Source organism: Pipistrellus kuhlii, unplaced genomic scaffold (assembly GCF_014108245.1).
Source record: "Pipistrellus kuhlii isolate mPipKuh1 unplaced genomic scaffold, mPipKuh1.p scaffold_m20_p_8, whole genome shotgun sequence".
Taxonomy (NCBI): Eukaryota; Metazoa; Chordata; class Mammalia; order Chiroptera; family Vespertilionidae; genus Pipistrellus; species Pipistrellus kuhlii.
In genome coordinates this window covers 11,839,413-11,857,619 of record NW_023425584.1, presented here as the reverse complement: position 1 = coordinate 11,857,619, position 18,207 = coordinate 11,839,413, and the positions used below count along the sequence as shown (strand labels likewise).

At 50.6% G+C, this 18,207-nt stretch overlaps 2 protein-coding genes and 1 long non-coding RNA gene across 3 annotated transcripts in view; 2 read left to right on the top strand and 1 right to left on the bottom strand.

Annotated features, from left to right (window-relative positions):
- The first annotated feature begins 496 nt into the window (after positions 1–496).
- Positions 497–5,189, top strand: FABP6 (fatty acid binding protein 6). The gene is made up of 4 exons (XM_036425001.1): positions 497–689; positions 2,031–2,206; positions 3,293–3,382; positions 5,060–5,189. Exons 1-4 carry the CDS (start codon positions 623–625, stop codon positions 5,111–5,113), a joined length of 387 nt encoding a protein of 128 aa, XP_036280894.1. The 5' UTR covers positions 497–622; the 3' UTR covers positions 5,114–5,189.
- LOC118711712 lies at positions 4,071–4,909 on the top strand. The gene is made up of 2 exons (XR_004985803.1): positions 4,071–4,497; positions 4,708–4,909. It is a non-coding gene; the product is annotated as an uncharacterized LOC118711712 (long non-coding RNA).
- A 7,564-nt stretch (positions 5,190–12,753) lies between the features above and the next one.
- CCNJL (cyclin J like) overlaps positions 12,754–18,207 on the bottom strand; it is a 46,248-nt gene continuing 40,794 nt past the window's right edge. The window contains exons 5-6 of the mRNA XM_036424599.2: positions 16,469–16,628; positions 12,754–14,820 (exon numbers count right to left, since the gene is read on the bottom strand). Of these exons, the coding sequence (XP_036280492.1) occupies positions 14,397–14,820; positions 16,469–16,628 (584 nt within the window). The 3' untranslated portion in view covers positions 12,754–14,396. The remainder of the gene's footprint in view (positions 14,821–16,468; positions 16,629–18,207) is intronic.

Genomic DNA, 18,207 nt, shown 5'->3' with positions numbered 1-18,207 from the left:
AGGGGCAGGAGGGGACAGCCAATCAATGGTTCACTCTCATCATTGATGTTTCTATCTCCTCTGCCTCTCCCTTCCTCTCTGGGGAAAAAAAAAATCCTATTGTTCCTTTAAGGCCTATATCAAATGCCTTCTACACAGAGATGCACCAGGCACCTGGGAAGAGTGTATATCTGTGTTTTAGCACTGCTGGTCCATGCAGGAGGTGCACCGTGCACTTTGGTCGGTGAATGGGAAGGTGAAAGAGTAAATGAGAGATGATGAACATGGATGGAGGGCAGGGTCTGGGTGAATGCAGGGAGGGATGGGCAGAATGGATGACACCCCAGGCCCTGTGGCAGTGCTGGACCGGGTTCTGCTGGGACTAGCAATGGCACTACAATAGCAATGGGACTGCAGCCAGCACTTCTCTGGGTGAATAACCTCAGGGCTCTGCTCCTCCAGGCCTTGCCCAAATCATAAAACATCAAACACTTCCTCTTCAGGGGCAGGAGGAAGAAGTGGGGTGACTCAGGGGCTGAGCCTCAGCATCTGGGAGGGTTTATAAGCTGGGCCACCAGACCCTTCAGCACCACGAACCTTATTCCTCACCCCTTGCTCCCTGGCCTCCAGGTCTCCCGGCAGCATGGCCTTCAACGGCAAGTACGAGATCGAGAGTGAGAAGAACTATGACGAGTTCATGAAGCGCCTCGGTGAGTGGGGTCCTAAGAACATCTTCCTGGGCTGGTCTGTAACAGCTAGCATTGCTCCAGGAACCCAAATTCCTGGGATAGAATGGGACAGAACTTCATTTACTCATTCAATTACTCCTTCATTTATTGAGCCTTTGTTCCACGTTCTCAGGCTAATAAGAACCAAATAGACTCTTTGGCTTTAAAACCCTTAGGGAATATTAGTATCTCCAATTTACGGATAGAAAACTTGAGGCCCAGAGAAGTGGAGTCACTAGTCCAAGGTTATACAGCTAGAAACGGGTGAAGGAGAGACTTGATTGGTTTATTCATTCCAACATTTATTGAGCACCTACTGTGTTGGCAAAGGCCAACTCACTGTTCCTGAAGGGCCACCACTGCTCTTGCCCAAGATCACGGTAAGTCTCTGGCAGAGGATATTAGCACCCAGGACGTTATGATGAGATGATGAGTGATGTCCCCACATCATGTCTTGTAAAAGGTGACCAAGGAGTTACTTAGACTCAGTTTGATAAGCTCCTTCTTCATTCAGTCATTCAACAAACAAAGGCCTCTTGCTGTGTTAGGCTCTGTGGGCAGAGAGATCAAGGACCCCACGCCTCTTATTTGCTCAATTTGCAGCACAGGTTGTGAGGAACCAATGAGACAGTGGGATTGACAATCCTGCAGAAATCCTGGTGCTCTAAGACTGAGGCAGTGCAGTTGTCAGGGACCAGTGCCTTCATCCTGGTGACAAGAGAGGCCCCCAGAGCAGTGCTCATGTGCCCTGGGGCCTTGGGGAGACCAAAGCCCTTCTGCGTCAATTGCTGGGAGTGGCCCTGAGGCCCAGTGACTTGGCCTCCCCTGCAGCAGACTAGTGAGGAATGAGAAGGGAGCCAGTCCCAGTTCTAGACCTGGTGCTGCCGGGCACCTCGACTGAGATGCCGGAAGGCCCCTTTCCCGCTGTGAGTCCACATTTCCTAATCGGTGAAGATAGTCTTGAAGGTCCCCTTCATTCTAGAACTTTGTGAGCTTGGCAAGTTTCTGTGATAATTATGTTACTATGTCACTATCAGAAGAACTGCTATTATTTATTAAGTATAAACTACATGGCAGGAGTTTATGCGACATATTTTAATCCTTGCACCAGCCCTGGAAAATGGGCCTTATTATATCCATTTTGTGGATGGAAACACTGAGGTTTGGAGAGGTACTTGCCCAAGCTGCAATGGCTCATGGTAGAACTGAAATTTGTGCTTGCAACTGTCAGGGTAGCCTGCCCCCATGGAGGGGGGCTCTTTCCCAAAGCCCCATGTTGTAAGCAGCTCTGACATGGCCCTTCTGCTTGTCCCCCTGGGCCAGGGCTCCCCAGCGATGCGATTGAAAAGGGCCGTAATTTCAAGATCATCACGGAGGTCCAGCAGGATGGGCAGAACTTCACCTGGTCCCAGCACTACCCCGGGGGTCACTCCATGACCAACAAGTTCACCATTGGCAAGGAGTGCGACATGGAGACCATGGGAGGCAAGAAGTTCAAGGTGAGAGGCCACTGGCCACTCCTCCCTTTTTCCTCAGGCCTCCAGCTAACTTCTGGGTCTCAACTATGTCCCATGGGGCTGCTCCTCAACCTGAGGTGTCTTTCTCTAGTCTAGCCTCCAGACACTTGCTGAATACTTCACAATTATTAGCTGGGTTTATGGATGGGGAAGTTGGTCTGAGCCCTGGGGTTCAATAGCGTGCCCAATCACACAGCAGGGGCCGGCCTTCACACCCAGGCAGTCTGGCTCCAGAAAGCATAACTACATTTTATGCTGCCTTCGGGTAGCCTAGAATTGAAGTAGACCCTAGAATCAGCCTCACCTGGGCCTGAAACTGCACTCTTAGGTAGCAAAGAAGTGAAAGGCGGCTGGATGGCTGTTCCCATCCTGCCCAGACTAGTCCTTCAGGTCCCTCAGGTCTTCTACCCATTCTGGGTCCCCTTCGGAGCCCCCCTAACTATGCCCATGAGTACTTTGCTCTTCAAGCTGCCATGTGAACAAGAAGTAGTCATTATATTCATATCCTGCCACTCGGCTCTTTTAAAAATTTAACAATCTCTCATAATATTTTTCTGTGTTTGTGGTACATATCAATTTGTCTTATTCTTTTTAATAGCCGCACGGTATCCTATGGTATGGAAATGCTGTCATTTATTTGACACTCACTCATGACTAGATATTTAGGCTGTTTCCCAGTGGGTAGGCTAGATTGGATAGTTAGGTTGTTTACAGTCACAATCGGCAAGCAACACCCTTGGACAACATCACCCTCATCATGATGATCACAACACACAGTGCCTGACATGTTGTACCAGTAAACACTTGACATGTGCCACATTAAGCCACTTACTCCTCACAATAACTCTATGAAGTAGGTATAGTTACTAGCTCATTTTAGTGATGTACCACTGAGGCACAGCAAGGCTGAGTGAGTTGTGCAGGTGATCTGCACCTTTGGTTTATGTAAGGCACACGAATTCCCAGAGAGGACTGCCGGGGCTGCAGAGAGGACCTTCAGCCCTGAGGGTCTGGCCTGCATTTGCAGGGCTCCGCCCACTCACACTCAGTGCTATGCTTCCTTTCCAGGCGACTGTGCAGATGGAGGGCGGGAAGGTGGTGGTGGACTTCCCCAACTATCACCAGACCTCGGAGATCGTGGGCGGCAAGCTGGTGGAGGTGAGTGTCCTGCCATGTGAACAAGAAGTAGTCCTGCTGGATCCCGGGAGGTCTGGAGTGTTTTTCTGCCCCCCCCACCAGGGCCCCTGAGAGGCCAGCCTCCAGAGCGCCTGGCTTTATAAGAACTTCCTGTGTGCCAGGCCTTGTGCTCTCATTTGATCTTCACAATAACCCTGGAAGGTAGGGATTCTTATCCCCATTTTACAGGTGAGGAGACTGAGGCCTGGGGAGGCTAAGTGATTAGCTGGAGGGCACATAGCTTTTATGATGAAGCTGGGATTTGTGACTCTGGTGCCCAAGTCTGGAAGCCTGTGGGACCTTCCTCCAGGGTCAGTGAGGGGAAGTCCTGGAGAACCCTGCCAGGACCAACATGCTGCTCCGGCTAGATCTTCTGATTTTTCTAGAGAGGCTGGAAATGTGCACTTCTTTGTGAAATATCCAGATTCAATGTTGACAACTAATGAAATTTTAAAAAATATATATTTTATTGATTTTTTACAGAGAGGAAGAGAGGGATAGAAAGTTAGAAACACTGATGAGAGAGAATCATCGATCAGCTGCCTCTTGCACGCCCCCTACTGGGGATGTGCCTGCAACCAAGGTACATGTCCTTGACCGGAATCAAACCTGGGACCTTTCAGTCCGCTGAGTCCCTTCTATCCACTGAGCCAAACCAGTTTCAGCTGTTTTTTAAAATCCTGGCAGGGCCAACACCTGTGGACTGACCCCTCCCATACTCGGTGCTCTGTAAACACAGGTTGAAATGCTGTCCTGGGATGCCCTTCATCTCACTTCCATTTCTAGCACCCACTCCCCCAAACCCGGGGCTCCACCATGTTCCCCAAGGGAGAGAAATGGAGGTGAAGTTAAGAGGAAAGCTTGCTGCTTTCCTGTGAAGAACAACCGCCGACATGCACATCTTAGGACAGCATGTCTCCGTGGCCTTGAGCCCTGCACCGCACACAGGGGCTTCACTGAACAGTATCCTCTTGCCTGCCTCTTTCACAAAACCTTATGCTTCCCGAGGGCAGGGGCCACACCTGCCCATCACCGGGCATGGGTGCCCCACAAACCCCAAATGGTGCAGAGGTTGAGGGTGGCCTCTTGACCTTAGAGTAGGGGTGTCGAACTCAATCAGAGAAGGGGCCAAAATCTAAAATCCAGCCTAAATTGCGGGCCGAATGGTTTACTGAACAGTCATAAACTGTCATTGTGATGGAAACGCAGCAGAGTGCAGTGATGACAGCGCGGTGCGGGCCACATTGCAAGGCCTGGCGGGACGGATTTGGCCCTCGGGCCTTGTGTTTGACACATGTGCCTTAGAGGGATGACTCGACTTCTTTAAACTTCAGTTTTCCCATCGGTACAATGGGGGCCACCTTGCAGAGCTGCTGCGAGGTTTCAGTGGGGTAATGCAAGGGAAGTGACTGGCCTGGTGAACTGAAATGAACAAACAGGTGGAAAGTTACCTGCAAAGAGTCATCTGCTTAGCACCTTTGCTACATTGAGTCTGCGCAGTGATTCGTGTTAGCAACTTGAAAAACAGGCCCGGAGAAGCAGTGCAACTGAGTCATTTCTACTCCGGGTTGAGCCTGGGGGCTGGTCTTCTGTCAGCTGTGCCCCACCGTCACCCAGGGATCCCTGCATTGATGCCCTCTGTCCCGCTGTTTCTTTCAGATCTCCACCATCGGAGGCGTGACCTATGAGCGTGTGAGCAAGAGGCTGGCCTGAGCAAGCAGGCGGGGCTCCGAGGGGCTCCAGAGCCTCCAATAAAGCTGGTCCAAGGGTGGACATTCCGCTCACTCCAGATCCTCTGTGTCTTTGTTTTCTGGAGTCCTGGGGGTAGTTTCTGGCTGGGTGGGGGTGGGAAACCCTTGAGGATGGGTGCACAGGCCAGACCTTGGCCCCAAGATCCCTGTGGGATTTGTGTCATGCCAGAAGGAATCTTCTGTGTGTGGATACCTCTGAGCCTCTGCAAGAGGCCAAAGGAGCACCCTACTGTGGACCCCACACCCCACTCTGCCACCCATCGTGTGGGTGGAGATAATCCCCTAAGGAGACAAATGCCACCTGGGAGGGGTGACACACTGACTCTGCGATGGGCCACTGGACAAGCATATCAGAATTGGTGTGTGGGGAGAGGGAAGAAGGGAGGGAAGGAATGGCATTGCTGCTCTGCTACAGGCTGCACCGCACATCCCTGGCTTTGCTGCTAATTTCCTCTGGAGTCATTCCTTTGGGCCTCAGTTTACCTACTGGTACAAAGGGGGGCCAGGAGAACTGGTGAGAGACTGAGGAAAAATGACAGCCTGTGAGTTGCCAAGGGGCAATGAGAATGACAGGAAAGGACTGGAATGTCATGGTTTGGACTAGTAGCTGGGCAGCGGTGCCTGGGAGAAACTGAGAGGCAGTGGTGGATGGGGAAGGTGGTCAGAGGGTCACTCCGACCCCCTGGTGGGTGCCTGCAGCCCTGAGTCAGAGAGGGTTCCGAGGCAGCATCTGGACTGAGCAGATGTTCCTGCCTGGTGACGGCGTCTGCCAGGCCCTGGGAGTGGAAAAGAGGCCTGCTGGCCTCGAGCAAGACAACCCCTAACCCAGGGCACGGAAGGGCCCTGCATCCCCTCCCACCTTCCGGAAGTGTCGCCACAGCTGGGTACCGCCTTGATCTCTTTTTAACCCCGTATTTTTCTGCACGACAATTCACCCATTTTTACTACAGTGAAAACTGTATGTCACTTCTACACATGAAAAGCCACTGTCATCTGCTATAAAGAAAACTATTTAAAAACACTGAAACCGGGCGATGTTGGCGACCAGCTTGGTTCTCCTGCCTGCTCACAGCTCTGAGCCAAGACCTCCCTTTGTGAACAGGGTGAGAGAGATGTAAAGTTACAGTAGCGTCAAGCGGGAATTTCCCAATGAATAATATTGCAAGACCACTGAAGAGAGAATTACAGTCCCCCACCTTATTCCAAGTAGATGCCTGAGACTGTCAAGTACCGAACCTAGATGATGCCTGAGACTGTCAAGTACCGAACCTAGATGTTCTGCTTTATCCCTATACATAACATTTTATTTATGCCCTAAATAAATTAAAGTGGATAGAGCATCGGCCTGCAGACCGATTCTGGTCAAGGGAATGTTCCTCGGTCACAGGCTCCTCCCCATTTCTCTCACATCGATGTTTCTCTCTGTCTTTCCATCTCTCTTCCACTTTCTCTAAAAATCAATGGGAAAATATCCTTGGGTGAGGATTAAAAATCAAAATAAAATAAAATTGCTCTTTAAAAAGTTTAATTGGTAAACTAGGCACAGCAAGAAATTAATAACAATAGAACCCTTACAATAATAGACTGTAATACAAGTTACGTGAATGTGGTGTCTCTTCCTCTAAAAATTTCTCATTGTGGACTGGACTCACCCTGCTCGTGACGATGCAGCATGATGTGACGCGCTGCCATGACGACATGATGCGCTGCCATGACGACATGACGCGCTGCCATGACGACATGACGCACTGCCATGACGAGATGCGGGGAGTGATGTCGAGCCTTAGGCTACGTCAGACCTCCTGACGACACGTAACCTCTGTGTCACGTCCAAACTGCCAGCAACACTCCTCCTGAGCTCCGGGGCCGTTGTGAAGTAAAATAAAGAGTCCTTGGGCAGAAGTCCTGCGCTCCGGACACGGAAGACCTGGTCACCAGGATGCCTCCCGGCGGCTGCGGGAAGGGCGGGCGCGTGCAGCGACGTCACGGGGTGTAGAAGGGACGATTCACGTTGTGGCCGCAGCCAGTGGGTCTCGCGAGATCTCAGCAAGCTACTCAGGATGGATGGCCCGCAGTTTAAAACAAGAATTGTTTACTTCTGGAATTTTTCATTGACTATTTTTGGAGGTGGTGGGCCATGGGGTCACCAAAACCGTGGAAAGGGGAACTGTGGATAAGGAACTATTTTACTAAATAACGTTTTACTAAATAACTACCGTGAACGAGATGAATTACTGCCCAGCTGGTGTTGCTCAGTGGTTGGGCACTGACCTATGAACCAGGAGGTCACGGTTGGATTCGGGGTCAGGGCACATGCCGGGGTTGCAGGCTCGATCCCCAGCAGGGGGGCATGCAGGAGGCAGGAGGATGATTCTCTCTTATCATTGATATTTCTTTTCTTTTCTTTTTAATATATATATTTTTTATTGATTTCAGAAAGGAAGGCAGGGAGAGAAAGAGAGAAAAACATCAATGATGAGAGAGAATCTTTGATTGGCTGCCTCTTGCACGCCCCCTACTGGGATTGAGCCAGCAACCCAGGCATGTACCCTTGACAGGAATGGAACCCAGGACCCTTCAGTCTGCAGGTGGACGCTCTATCCACTGAGCCAAACCAGCTAGGGCTTATCTCTGATATTTCTACCTCTTCTTTTCCCTTCCTCTCTAAAAGCAATAAAATATATATATTTAAAACCTAAGTAAAAAAAAAAAAAGTGAATTATCTAAATTACCTTCAATATAGAAGTCTCACACATGGGGCATAAGAACTAAGGGTCTGTGCACACATCAGGTGCTTAGTAAGTGCTACTTGGCCTAACATCCTTGCAGCCCGTGTAGTCTACAGCCTGTAATCTCAGGGGCCGACTTCGGCCTGGACAGAGGGCACGGCCTACCCCACTGACAGTTCACCCCTTGCATCCTCCCTCATTCCACCCTGAAGCTTGTTTATCTTTCCAAGAACAGCACTCAGCCTCCCCAACTCACCCACCGCCAGGACCCCATGAATTCCATCATTTTGCCAAGCCTTATTGTTAATTAACTGAACTAGGTAAGCATTAAATTAAACTAGCAGTGCGGACATTTCCCCTCCAGACTGAATAATTACTCATAATGACCTTGGATAATAAGTCTCTACATAAATAACAGCGAGTTAACCATGATTGGGCTAAAAATTGAGAGAGATTGTTTTTACCATGGAAACTGATTCAAGAACAAATTCAAATTATTGGCAGGGAAGAAATTCTCACGTCTGTGTTGTTATAGATTCACACACTCATGGACTAGCAGGACCTCAGAGCTCACCTCGTTTATACTCTGTTTCACAGATATGGCAACCAAGGCTCTGAGAGGGAAAGAAATTCATCTGAGATCACACAGCGAAGAGGGACTCTCTGTGAGTAATGTGCAGTTGGACATCGCTGGCTGATGAAGGCTAGTTTCTGAGTCCAGCTCACGAGGGTAAATGGAGTGAAGTGACAAAAGTGTCCATTTTGCTCACATCGTGGCAGAGAGCGAGTAGAAGGGACGGTGGTTAAGATCTTCGATGATGACATCACATTGCCAGAGTTCGAATCCCTCCTGTGGCACCCAGAAGCTGTGTCACCTTTGGGTAAGTTCATCCATTTCTTAGAGCCTCAATTCCCTCACCCATAAATGGGGATAATAAATGTACTTACCTGATAAAGCGATCATGCTACACTCAGTAACTAGCAAGTAGCTGCTGCCACCACAACCATCATCTCCGTTATCACCACCCTCATTCTCGAGCCGGTGTGATGAAAGGTTTAGGAATGCCTCTTCCATTACTTGTGAGGCACATGGGCAAGCCACTGGGTGGCTCAGAGTCCTATCTTGTCCATGTGTCAAGTGGACTAATCTGACCTTCCCTTGGCTAACAGAGGATTTGCAAGGATAAAGGGCAAAAATCCACGCTAGTGGCTTCCGAAGTTAGAGGAGCGTCATCATTTTGCTGTGCTGTTCCAAGATTTTGTAGTGACTCTCCACTCAGTGCAGGGAGCCTTAACCCAGGCTCTTTATGACCTCCACCCTGACCTTGGGAGCCATCTCTTCCACTCTGCCAGGGCAACCACATTCCTCCTGACATCTAACGGAACAGGGAACTGCCCAAAGCATTTTTATAGATCACCACTAGGTGGCACTCCACCACCCACCTGCTGCCTATGGACACCAAGATGCAAGTGTATTTTGGGGGGGAGTGGGGGTGGAGGTCCGTAAAGGGATCAAGCTGTGAAATCCTAGGTGATTGGGCCTTGGTGCTGGTGTGTATGTGCTATTTGGGGGTAACAAGGCATTGGAGGCCATGTTGCTCGCCTGTCAGGCATATCTAAGTGTGAAACTCTCACTCCTACCACTTGCCCATGGTGAGACCTTGAGCCTCCCTGAACCTCAGTATCCTCGTCTGGAAAATGGTGTAAACTCTAGTTCCCGGTGTTGTGAGGGCAAAATAAGAGTAGGGGAATAAGAGAGCAGGAGGAAAGTGTCATGTACAGGGTCTAGAACATAGTAAGTGCTCAGTAAACAGGCATTACTGGTAAGGGCCCTCCTTTGTTGATTCAATGGGAGGATGGATACATACAGGGTCAGAGCTTTTAGAGCAAACCTGGCTGTGCATGTGTTAAAAAGATAGCCCAACCCCTACCCTAGACCCGCTGAATCAAGCTCTTTAAGGTACAAAGGCCAGGGAGCTATCATTGTGAATTGCTCCTCAACCAGGCGTGACCTTGAGACTGTTCCAGTTTCAACCATTCCATTCTGCAGATGGAAAAACAGACCCAGAAAAGGGAAATGACCTGCCTCCGTCCATACAGCTATGGAGGAGCAGAAGGCCCGACTCCCCACATATACTGCCTGTTGTGTCTCTGGCAAGGTCAGGGGCTTAAAGCAGTTGGGCACAGCTGGCCCAGTAGATGGCTGACCACTCGAGTTCATCTTCCTTCAAAGCTAGAGCTGGGTTGGAAGGAGATGAAGCTCAGAGGCTCACCTGAGCCCCCAAAAGGAGGAGCCCATTTATTCATGTCTCATAGAACTCACTGTTGCATAATGATGCCATATATTCCATGTGTTCTTACTGTAAACCTTAAGTGAAGGCTGATGACCTTCCTGACTGACAATGAGACAGAGGTTCAGAGTGGAGAGGTGATATCTCTCAAGGTCAACTAGCTAAGAGCAAACTCAGGCCACCTTCCACTTCTCGGGCCCAACGTTCTTGTCAATTTGGTGCTGGATGTAGCAAGCTTCCAGCCAAGAACCACTCTGACCTACAATATATTATGTTGATCTTCTATCGCGTTAAAATGTTTTTTAAATTTAAATTTTAAATTAAAAATTTAGATTTCTTAGAAAGTGCAGACTTCCAGTTTTTCTGGAAATCTGAGGCTTGGGCAACTCAAAGCTTATATCCCTGAAAGGTATTATTGGCCACAGCTAAGTAGAAGCCGTATCCTCTAGATTAGGGGTAGGGTAACCTCTTTTCTGTCAAGGGCCACCTGGATATTTATAAATGTAATTCGTGGGTCATACAAAATTATCAACTTAAAAGTTAGCCTGCTATATTTGGTCCAACATTTATTTTATTTTATTTTAAATATTTTATTGATATTTTACAGAGAGGAAGGGAGAGGGATAGACAGCTAGAAACATCGACGAGAGAGTCATCGATCAGCTTCCTCCTGTACACCCCCCACTGGGGATGTGCTCGCAACCAAGGTACATGCCCTTAACCGGAATCGAACCTGGGATCTTTCAGTCCGCAGGCCGATGCTCTATCCACTGAGCCAAACCAGTTTCGGCTGGTCCAACATTTAATCAATTTACTCCTAATGTCTTGGCAGGGCCAGGCCAAATGATTTTGAGGGCCTTATACGGCCTGAGGGCTGGACATTCCCCACCCCTGCTCTGCACGGCCAATGGCTTCAAAACTCCCCACCTGTGACCCACTATGTTGCCTGCCTGGTCCTGGTGAGCATTTGGACTTGAGACTCCTGTCAATGCTACGGTCTTTCTGCTGAAATCCAGGCCACAAGGTCTTCCCTGCAGAACAGAGAATGAGGTGATGGGGGCTGGTAAACTTCCTTTCCAGGTACTCGGTGCCCGGGATTCCCTAAGCCGGTCCCAGATCTCTACCTTCATAGACGGGGAACCCTTCCCAGATCAGAGCCCATTGGGGCAGACCCATGGACCAGCCTGTGGCAGGTGTGCAAGAACCGATGTTTCTGCATTTCCGTCCGCTGGTGAGCACGCTCTGAGAGAATGCCTGCCACTCTAACGAAGGAGCATGAACGCCAGACAACCCCTCTCTTTTATGAACCCATGTTCATTATTCTGTCATGTCTTCCCACTGGGCAAGTGGGACTGCTACGGAGTCTTTCACTCATTCAAAACCCCTGAGGCAACACGGGGCAGCTCCTGACTGCCTGGGTGTGAATGATGGCTCCTTCCCTCACCACTGCCGTCCTCAGGCAAATAACCTCTCCTTGCCCCGCTTTCTGACCTGTAAAATACAGCCAAAAAAGTCCCTGCCTTGTAGGATAACTGGGATGATTACAGAAAAAAGCCAGCAAAGTCCCTAGCACAACAAATGCTCAATAATACCAGCTGCCCAACTTATGAGGGAAGGCGGGGCGGGGGGAGGGGTGAGAGGCATGTGCTGTGGGGTTGGGAGCAGCTGGGGAGAGGTCAAATGGGAAGAAAAGGAGACCCATGTGATACTTTAAACAATAAAGAATTTAAATTTAAAAAAAAAAGAAGCCAGCTGCTATGATTAGTGCTGACATCAACAGGCAGTGATACTCTATATATTCTATTGGTGCTAGATAACATAGGACACAACCATCAGTCAAGTAAACATTTCTAACATGATCATTTCAGAAGCTTTTGCAGCCAGGAAGAAAATTAAAAGGGGATAATGACAGAGTGATTGGGGGGTATTACAAGAGACCTCTTTGGGAGGTGACATAGAGGTTAAAGTTTTTCAACCTTGGCACTCCTGCCATTTTGGGCCTGATAATTCTTTGTTGTGGGGGCTGTCCTGGGCATTGTAAGATGTTGAGCATCATCCCTGACCTCTACTTGCTAACTGCCAGCCATGCTCCTTCTCCAATGATGACAACCAACAAAATACTCCAGACGCTGTCACGTGTCCCCCAGGGAGCAAACATGAGCCCTGCTGAGAATCACTGAAACCAAGATAATCCGGATGTGAGAACAGGTGGCGTTGGAGAGATGGACGTGGAACCGGGAGGACAGGGGAGAGTACAACCTTGACATCGAATGTAAGCCAGGCATTTGCAAGGCTGAGCCAATTCCTTAAAGTAAATATCTCTCTCACATACTGGTCAGGGATTCTGTTTCTCTGGAGAACCCTGACCGATTCCATGGCGGAGCTGGGGTGTCAAGCCTTATTCACGTCAGCTGCCCAAGTCCCCAGAGGGCCAGACCCACCAGCCCCACAGGAGCCAGCTCCGCCTTGGCCCATCCCCCACAAGCTCTCAGCATGAGCCAGACACCCTGGGGCTAAAGTGGAAGGGGGCTGGGCGCAGCTGGCTGAGAGAAGACATCCAGGAAGAGAACTCGGAGACCTAGAGCAGGTGATGTGTTTATTGGGAGACCTTTTTTCTGGGGACCCCTCACAAGCCTCCAGCCGCAGTTTAGACACAACAACTTGGAATCCAAACCAGTCGCACATAAATAGGAGGTTGGCGAAGGAAAAGGAGAAAAAAACAAACGAATGTGCAGTGTCCTATGCGAGTGTGACAACGTGGCAGCGCCATACCCACGTCCAGTCTCTTCTCGACTCGCTTCCACGTGGAGGCCTGTCCTGCTTGGAACATCACCTTCGGACCAGCTCCAGACTCTGCAGCGTGCAAGTGAGTCAACAAACCCGACATGGGTTCTTCTTAAAAAACAAAAACAAACGCTTCGGGGGTCCTTTGCACCTCCCAGTTCTGTTGGGTGAACAACGTGTTCCCCGATCCCAATCCAACAAAAAAACCACACACAACCGTGATGAGTACAAGCCATGAGTCGGAAGAAACACATATTGCACATGGCCATCAGAATGGTCCTGAGAGCCCCTCGCGGTCGACACCCCAATAAGGGCTTCTGATCCAACCGATCATGTGCCTGTCACTGTGGCATCCTTCACGCTCCCACTCCCACCCCCACCCCCCAAATCCAGCTGGCATTAAGTACACGTTCCACATCATTACCCTTTGCTATTAGCCACACTCAAGGCTGAGGCTGGGTTAACCTCACGCACTAGAAGCAGGTAGGAGGAGGTGAGGATGTGGGCTTAAACCTTAGTCTACCTTTCAGCCTTTTACCCCTGGGTGGTTATGGAAGTCCTACAGGTGAACACAGCATCCAGGCTGTGGACTCTTCTGGAACCCAGAGACAGGAAAGTGGCTCTCCCCAGCCCTACGCTTCTGCAAAGGGAGCTCTGTGATGACCCTTGGGGTCAGTCAGCAGCCGGGGGTAAAAGGAACAACCCGGGCGTGGGGACAGGCAGTGCGGCAATCAGCATTGTTTTTCTCCCGAGGAATTTTCAAGTATCACAAAATCCCTGATACAGTATGTAAACAAGACTTCTTACTGAACAGAAGGCTAGGTCACTTCGGGAAGCAGCAGCATGTGAAATGTCCTAAAGGGCGAATAAGGTTTTAGCTTCGACAGTGGAGGTGAGACAGCCGCGGACCATGCCTCAGGAGGCAGACGCTTGGGCATCTCACACACACACACACACACACACACACACAGGCCCCAGCATGGAGCCAGGGAGACAAAAGCACCCGATCTGACAGCTACCAGGGTCCCAAGAACATGTCTGGCTGCCCCTTCTTCAGTGGTGTAGCTGCCACCGGCAACGAGTCAAGGAGTCGCTGATGCTAAACACGGGACATGCCTGCGGACTGGTGTCTGCATCCAGCTCCCAGACCCTCTGCCTCTGGCTGGGTTTCTCCATTCTCCGGGCCCTGCTCCAGGCGACGGCCCTGAGCCTCGCCCCTGCACCCAGGCACGTGTGAAAGGCGTTTTCCAGGGGAGTGCTCTTGGGTGAGGTATCTCATGGACCGTTTTGCTCTGGGTCCGTTTTCCTTATGAAGAGCGCCAGACCCTCTCTGGTCGAGGGCAATGAGTCTCTGCGGGGATGGCCTCCCAGTCCCCTGGCTCCCCTGAGCTTCCCCTCATCAGCGTCGTCTTCTTCCTCTGCCCGGGTCTCCAGGGCCCCCCTATCTGTCGAAACAGCCTGTGGGGAACGCGTGGCTCCCGCTGAAGTAGCTCCTCCTGTAGGCGGTGGCGAGGCAGTGCCTGGGCTCGGCTGTGACGGCCATCTGCATGCTGAGCGAGGCCGGCAGGGGCACGGGGCACACGTCCAGAGGCTGGAGGGAGGGGTACGGGGAGTGGAGGGACGAACTCGTGCCCCCGGAGAGCAGGCTGCCGGAGCAGTGGGCCTGCAGCGAGTCCCGATAGGCCAAGCACAGGTCCTGCACGGGCGTCTGGAACTGGGCCAGGGCCAAGGGCGTCGGCTGGCCGAGGGCGGGGTAGGCGGGGGGCTGAAACAGCATCTGGGTGGGGGCTGGGGATGTGCCGGGCACCATGGCCAACGCCTGGCTCTTGACCGCGACGGCATCCTTGAGGACATTGTCATAGGCTCTGGAAGGGAAGGGCCTGGGTGAGACTCGGTGGGTAGAGGCAGACACCCGAGGGCCTCTACTCGCCTTGCTGAGTGGGATCTGCGTGCTGTTCCCGCCAGGCCTTGCCCAGCCGTGCTCACTGCCTCCAGCCTTGCCTCAGTGACTGTCCCGACTAACCCCAGACCTCAGACCTCAGTGTGGATCTACATCTGACAAAAACCTCTCCTGACCCCTCAAAAAACAAGCCTTGCTGTCCTACAGCCCCTGCATTGCCCCACCTCACACCCCAGGGGATAACTTCCGGGTTACCATCTGGCCCCCACACCGTGCCGAGAGTGACCTTCTGCCCCTGCTCACCCCGCACACCTGGCACAGGGCCCGCCGAGAGGGCAGACCCCCGGTGCTTAGATGAGCACCGCCTCTGCCTTCAAGGCCCTTCCGGCAGCCCCGTCCCCGCCAGGCCACTCCTGAGCTAGCTGACCCCAAGCAAGTTGCCCACGAGGCCTTAGTTTCTCCATCATAAAGGAGCCAACAGGGGCTGTAGCAGGTCTGAGAAGGGGGCCGTCCCAGTGTGACAGCCACAAAGAGGCAGGGCTGGCAGCTAAGAATCCAGAGCACCTGGCAGCACTCAGACCAGACCGCTTCTCTGGCTTTAGCCCTGGCCAGTGTGGCTTGATTGATTGGGTGCTGCCCTGTGCACAAGGTTACTGGTTCCGTTCCAATCAGGGCACACGCCTGGGTTGCAGGCTCGATCCCCAATATTGCTTGAGGCAATCGATTGATGTTTCTCTCTCTGGGTCCCTCTCCCTTTCTCTCTCTCTAAAAAATCAATAAAAACATTAAAAACAAAACAAAACAAAACAAAACAAAATAAAATAAAATAGAAGGCCAGGTTTTAAAACAAGGCCCGGGGCAAGAGGGACTGACATTTCAAAGGAATGAGACAAGGGCAGCCACCGGCAAAGCTTCCCACACGAGGAGACCAAGAGGTGACTCTTAGGGACCTGGCCCTGGGTTCAGTGGGACTGTGCACGTAGGAGATGCTGCCACCTGCAAGGTGCAAGAGGGACTGGGTGCAGCCAGGTCGGACCTTTCGGTCCTCTCTGTCCTGACGTCACCACTGAGCTCGTCCACTCTGATGTCAGTTTCACGGTGCCAGGTCTACAATGCCATTAAAAGCATCTTCTCCGACACACTGCAAGTGTTCTCCCCCGGATTCCCGGGGATCCTTGCAAGGAAGCGGTGGCCTCTTACGTTAAGCCATTCTGGGCTTAGCTGTGGTCAGCTTTGTGGCCACATCAGAGAAAGCAACTTATAATGAGAGTCCCTGAATGTTGATCATCCGTAAGGATGAGTGACAGACACACTGGGACTCAGATCAAAGAGCCCAGACAAGCAGAAGGGCATACACACAACCCCTCTTCTCCCTCACTCCTGGACCTTAAACCTGCAAACCCTAAAGCTAACCCAAGTAAGAAGGGCCAACTCCCCAACCCCAATTCTATCAGGATTCACCATGGCCCACGTTACGTGAGACACTACCCTGTTTCCCCGAAAATAAGACAGTGTCTTATATTAATCTTTTCTCCCAAAGTTGCGCTAGGTCTTATTTTCGGAGGATGTCTTATTTTCGGGGAAACACGGTAGCAGGGAGAAGGGGAACTTACACCAGCAGGATTTCTATGCACGTGCTGAGATGTTCCAGGGAGTAGTTTGAGATCCTCTGCAGGTCTCTGGTCCAGTAGGGAGAAAGCTGAAGGCAAATTCTAGAGGCCCCGACGCAGGCCGCGGCGACCACAGAAGGCTGGAATTTGTAGAAAATATGGTCTGAAAGGGAATCAGAGGCAGTTTGCATTGTAAAGCCAAGCCTGGAAGCCCGGTGCCCTGCCTGCCTTGTGCCCCCTAAATCGGTAGACAATTAGGTTCAAGACTATTCCCTGCTGTGTGCCCTACCCCCCCTACACACACACACACACACACACACACACACACACACACACACGATGAAAAAGTGAGAACAGCATCAAGTTCTTAAATCTTAAGCACCCTGGCTCTCAGTCTGGAATTTCTGATGTCAGCCTAGAGCAGTGATTTTCAAAATGTGGTCCAGGGCTTCTTGGGGCTGCAAGGGGTTTGCTATTGGGCTACAAAACATTTGTCCTTTCTTTGGTTGTTATGGGTGAATGGGATGCCATTTCAGAAGCTAATTATTAAACAACAAAGCCTGGATCCCAGAAGGCACTCAATAAACGTTATGTTGAATAAACAATGTAAGAATGAGTGACTACAGCAGTTTGCTATTCCTCACTCAAATTGGCTTTACTGAAGTATGACTAACAAATAAAAACAGACCACGTAAGGTGTACCCTGTGATGCTCTGGTGCACGAAGACCTCATGAGAATATCTGAGAAAGCTTAACATCCCACTGAGATATTTTGTGACATGGCCTTACCACTGATGTGCAGAGGCAAACTGTTGAAATCCCTACCATGTTCCTGGATGACACTTGGTTATCGGTGCCTTGTCAGGCTGCCTTAAGTTGTTTGTGATTTTCAGTGATTTCAATACTTGCCTGTTTTAGTACGAAATTAGTCAAGGTGGTCTTACGGTTACAGGTACAGTCAGTCGCAGAGTAAGACTCCCCAGGTTCAAATGTTAGTAATGACCCGAGGTAAGTTCCTTCACCTCTTGAGCATCAGTTGAGGGAATGGAATAGCAGAAATGACTTTTATGTGGAGTTGTTGGGAGGTTCGAATGAGATGATGTAGGCAGAGCACTCAAGTAAGGTGCCAGGTACACAGTAAGCACTCAGTTAATGCTGGGTATCACACCTCCTGATACTGTGACACATGACCCATGTTGGTTTGTGGTGGGTTACTGGGTGGCTGTATCAGCTGTCTTTCTTTCTTTTTCTTTTTTTTTTTTTAATATATATATTTTATTGATTTTTCACAGAGAGGAAGAGAGAGGAATAGAGAGTTAGAAACATTGACGAGAGAGAAACATCGGTCAGCTGCCTCCTGCACACCCCCCACTGGGGATGTGCCCGCAACCAAGGTACATGCCCTTGACCGGAATTGAACCTGGGACCTTCCAGTCAGCCGGCTGATGCTCTATCCACTGAGCCAAACCGGTTTTGGCTTAGCTGTCTTTCTGACCCTGTATTTCACCTAATACCTAGACTTTAAGACACTAGGAAGAGTGAGATGTGAATTTAAGTCCCTAAACCAGGTAACTGAATTGCTAGAGCAGATGTAAACACAGCCCCCTCCCCCACCATCTATGTGATACAGCTCTTCCAGACTGATTATCTGCACATCTGTCCTATTTAGATCATCTGCAAGTTGCAGGTTACCATAGAAACATTAACAGGCGACCAGAAGGTTGTAGAATACCAGTGGCCTG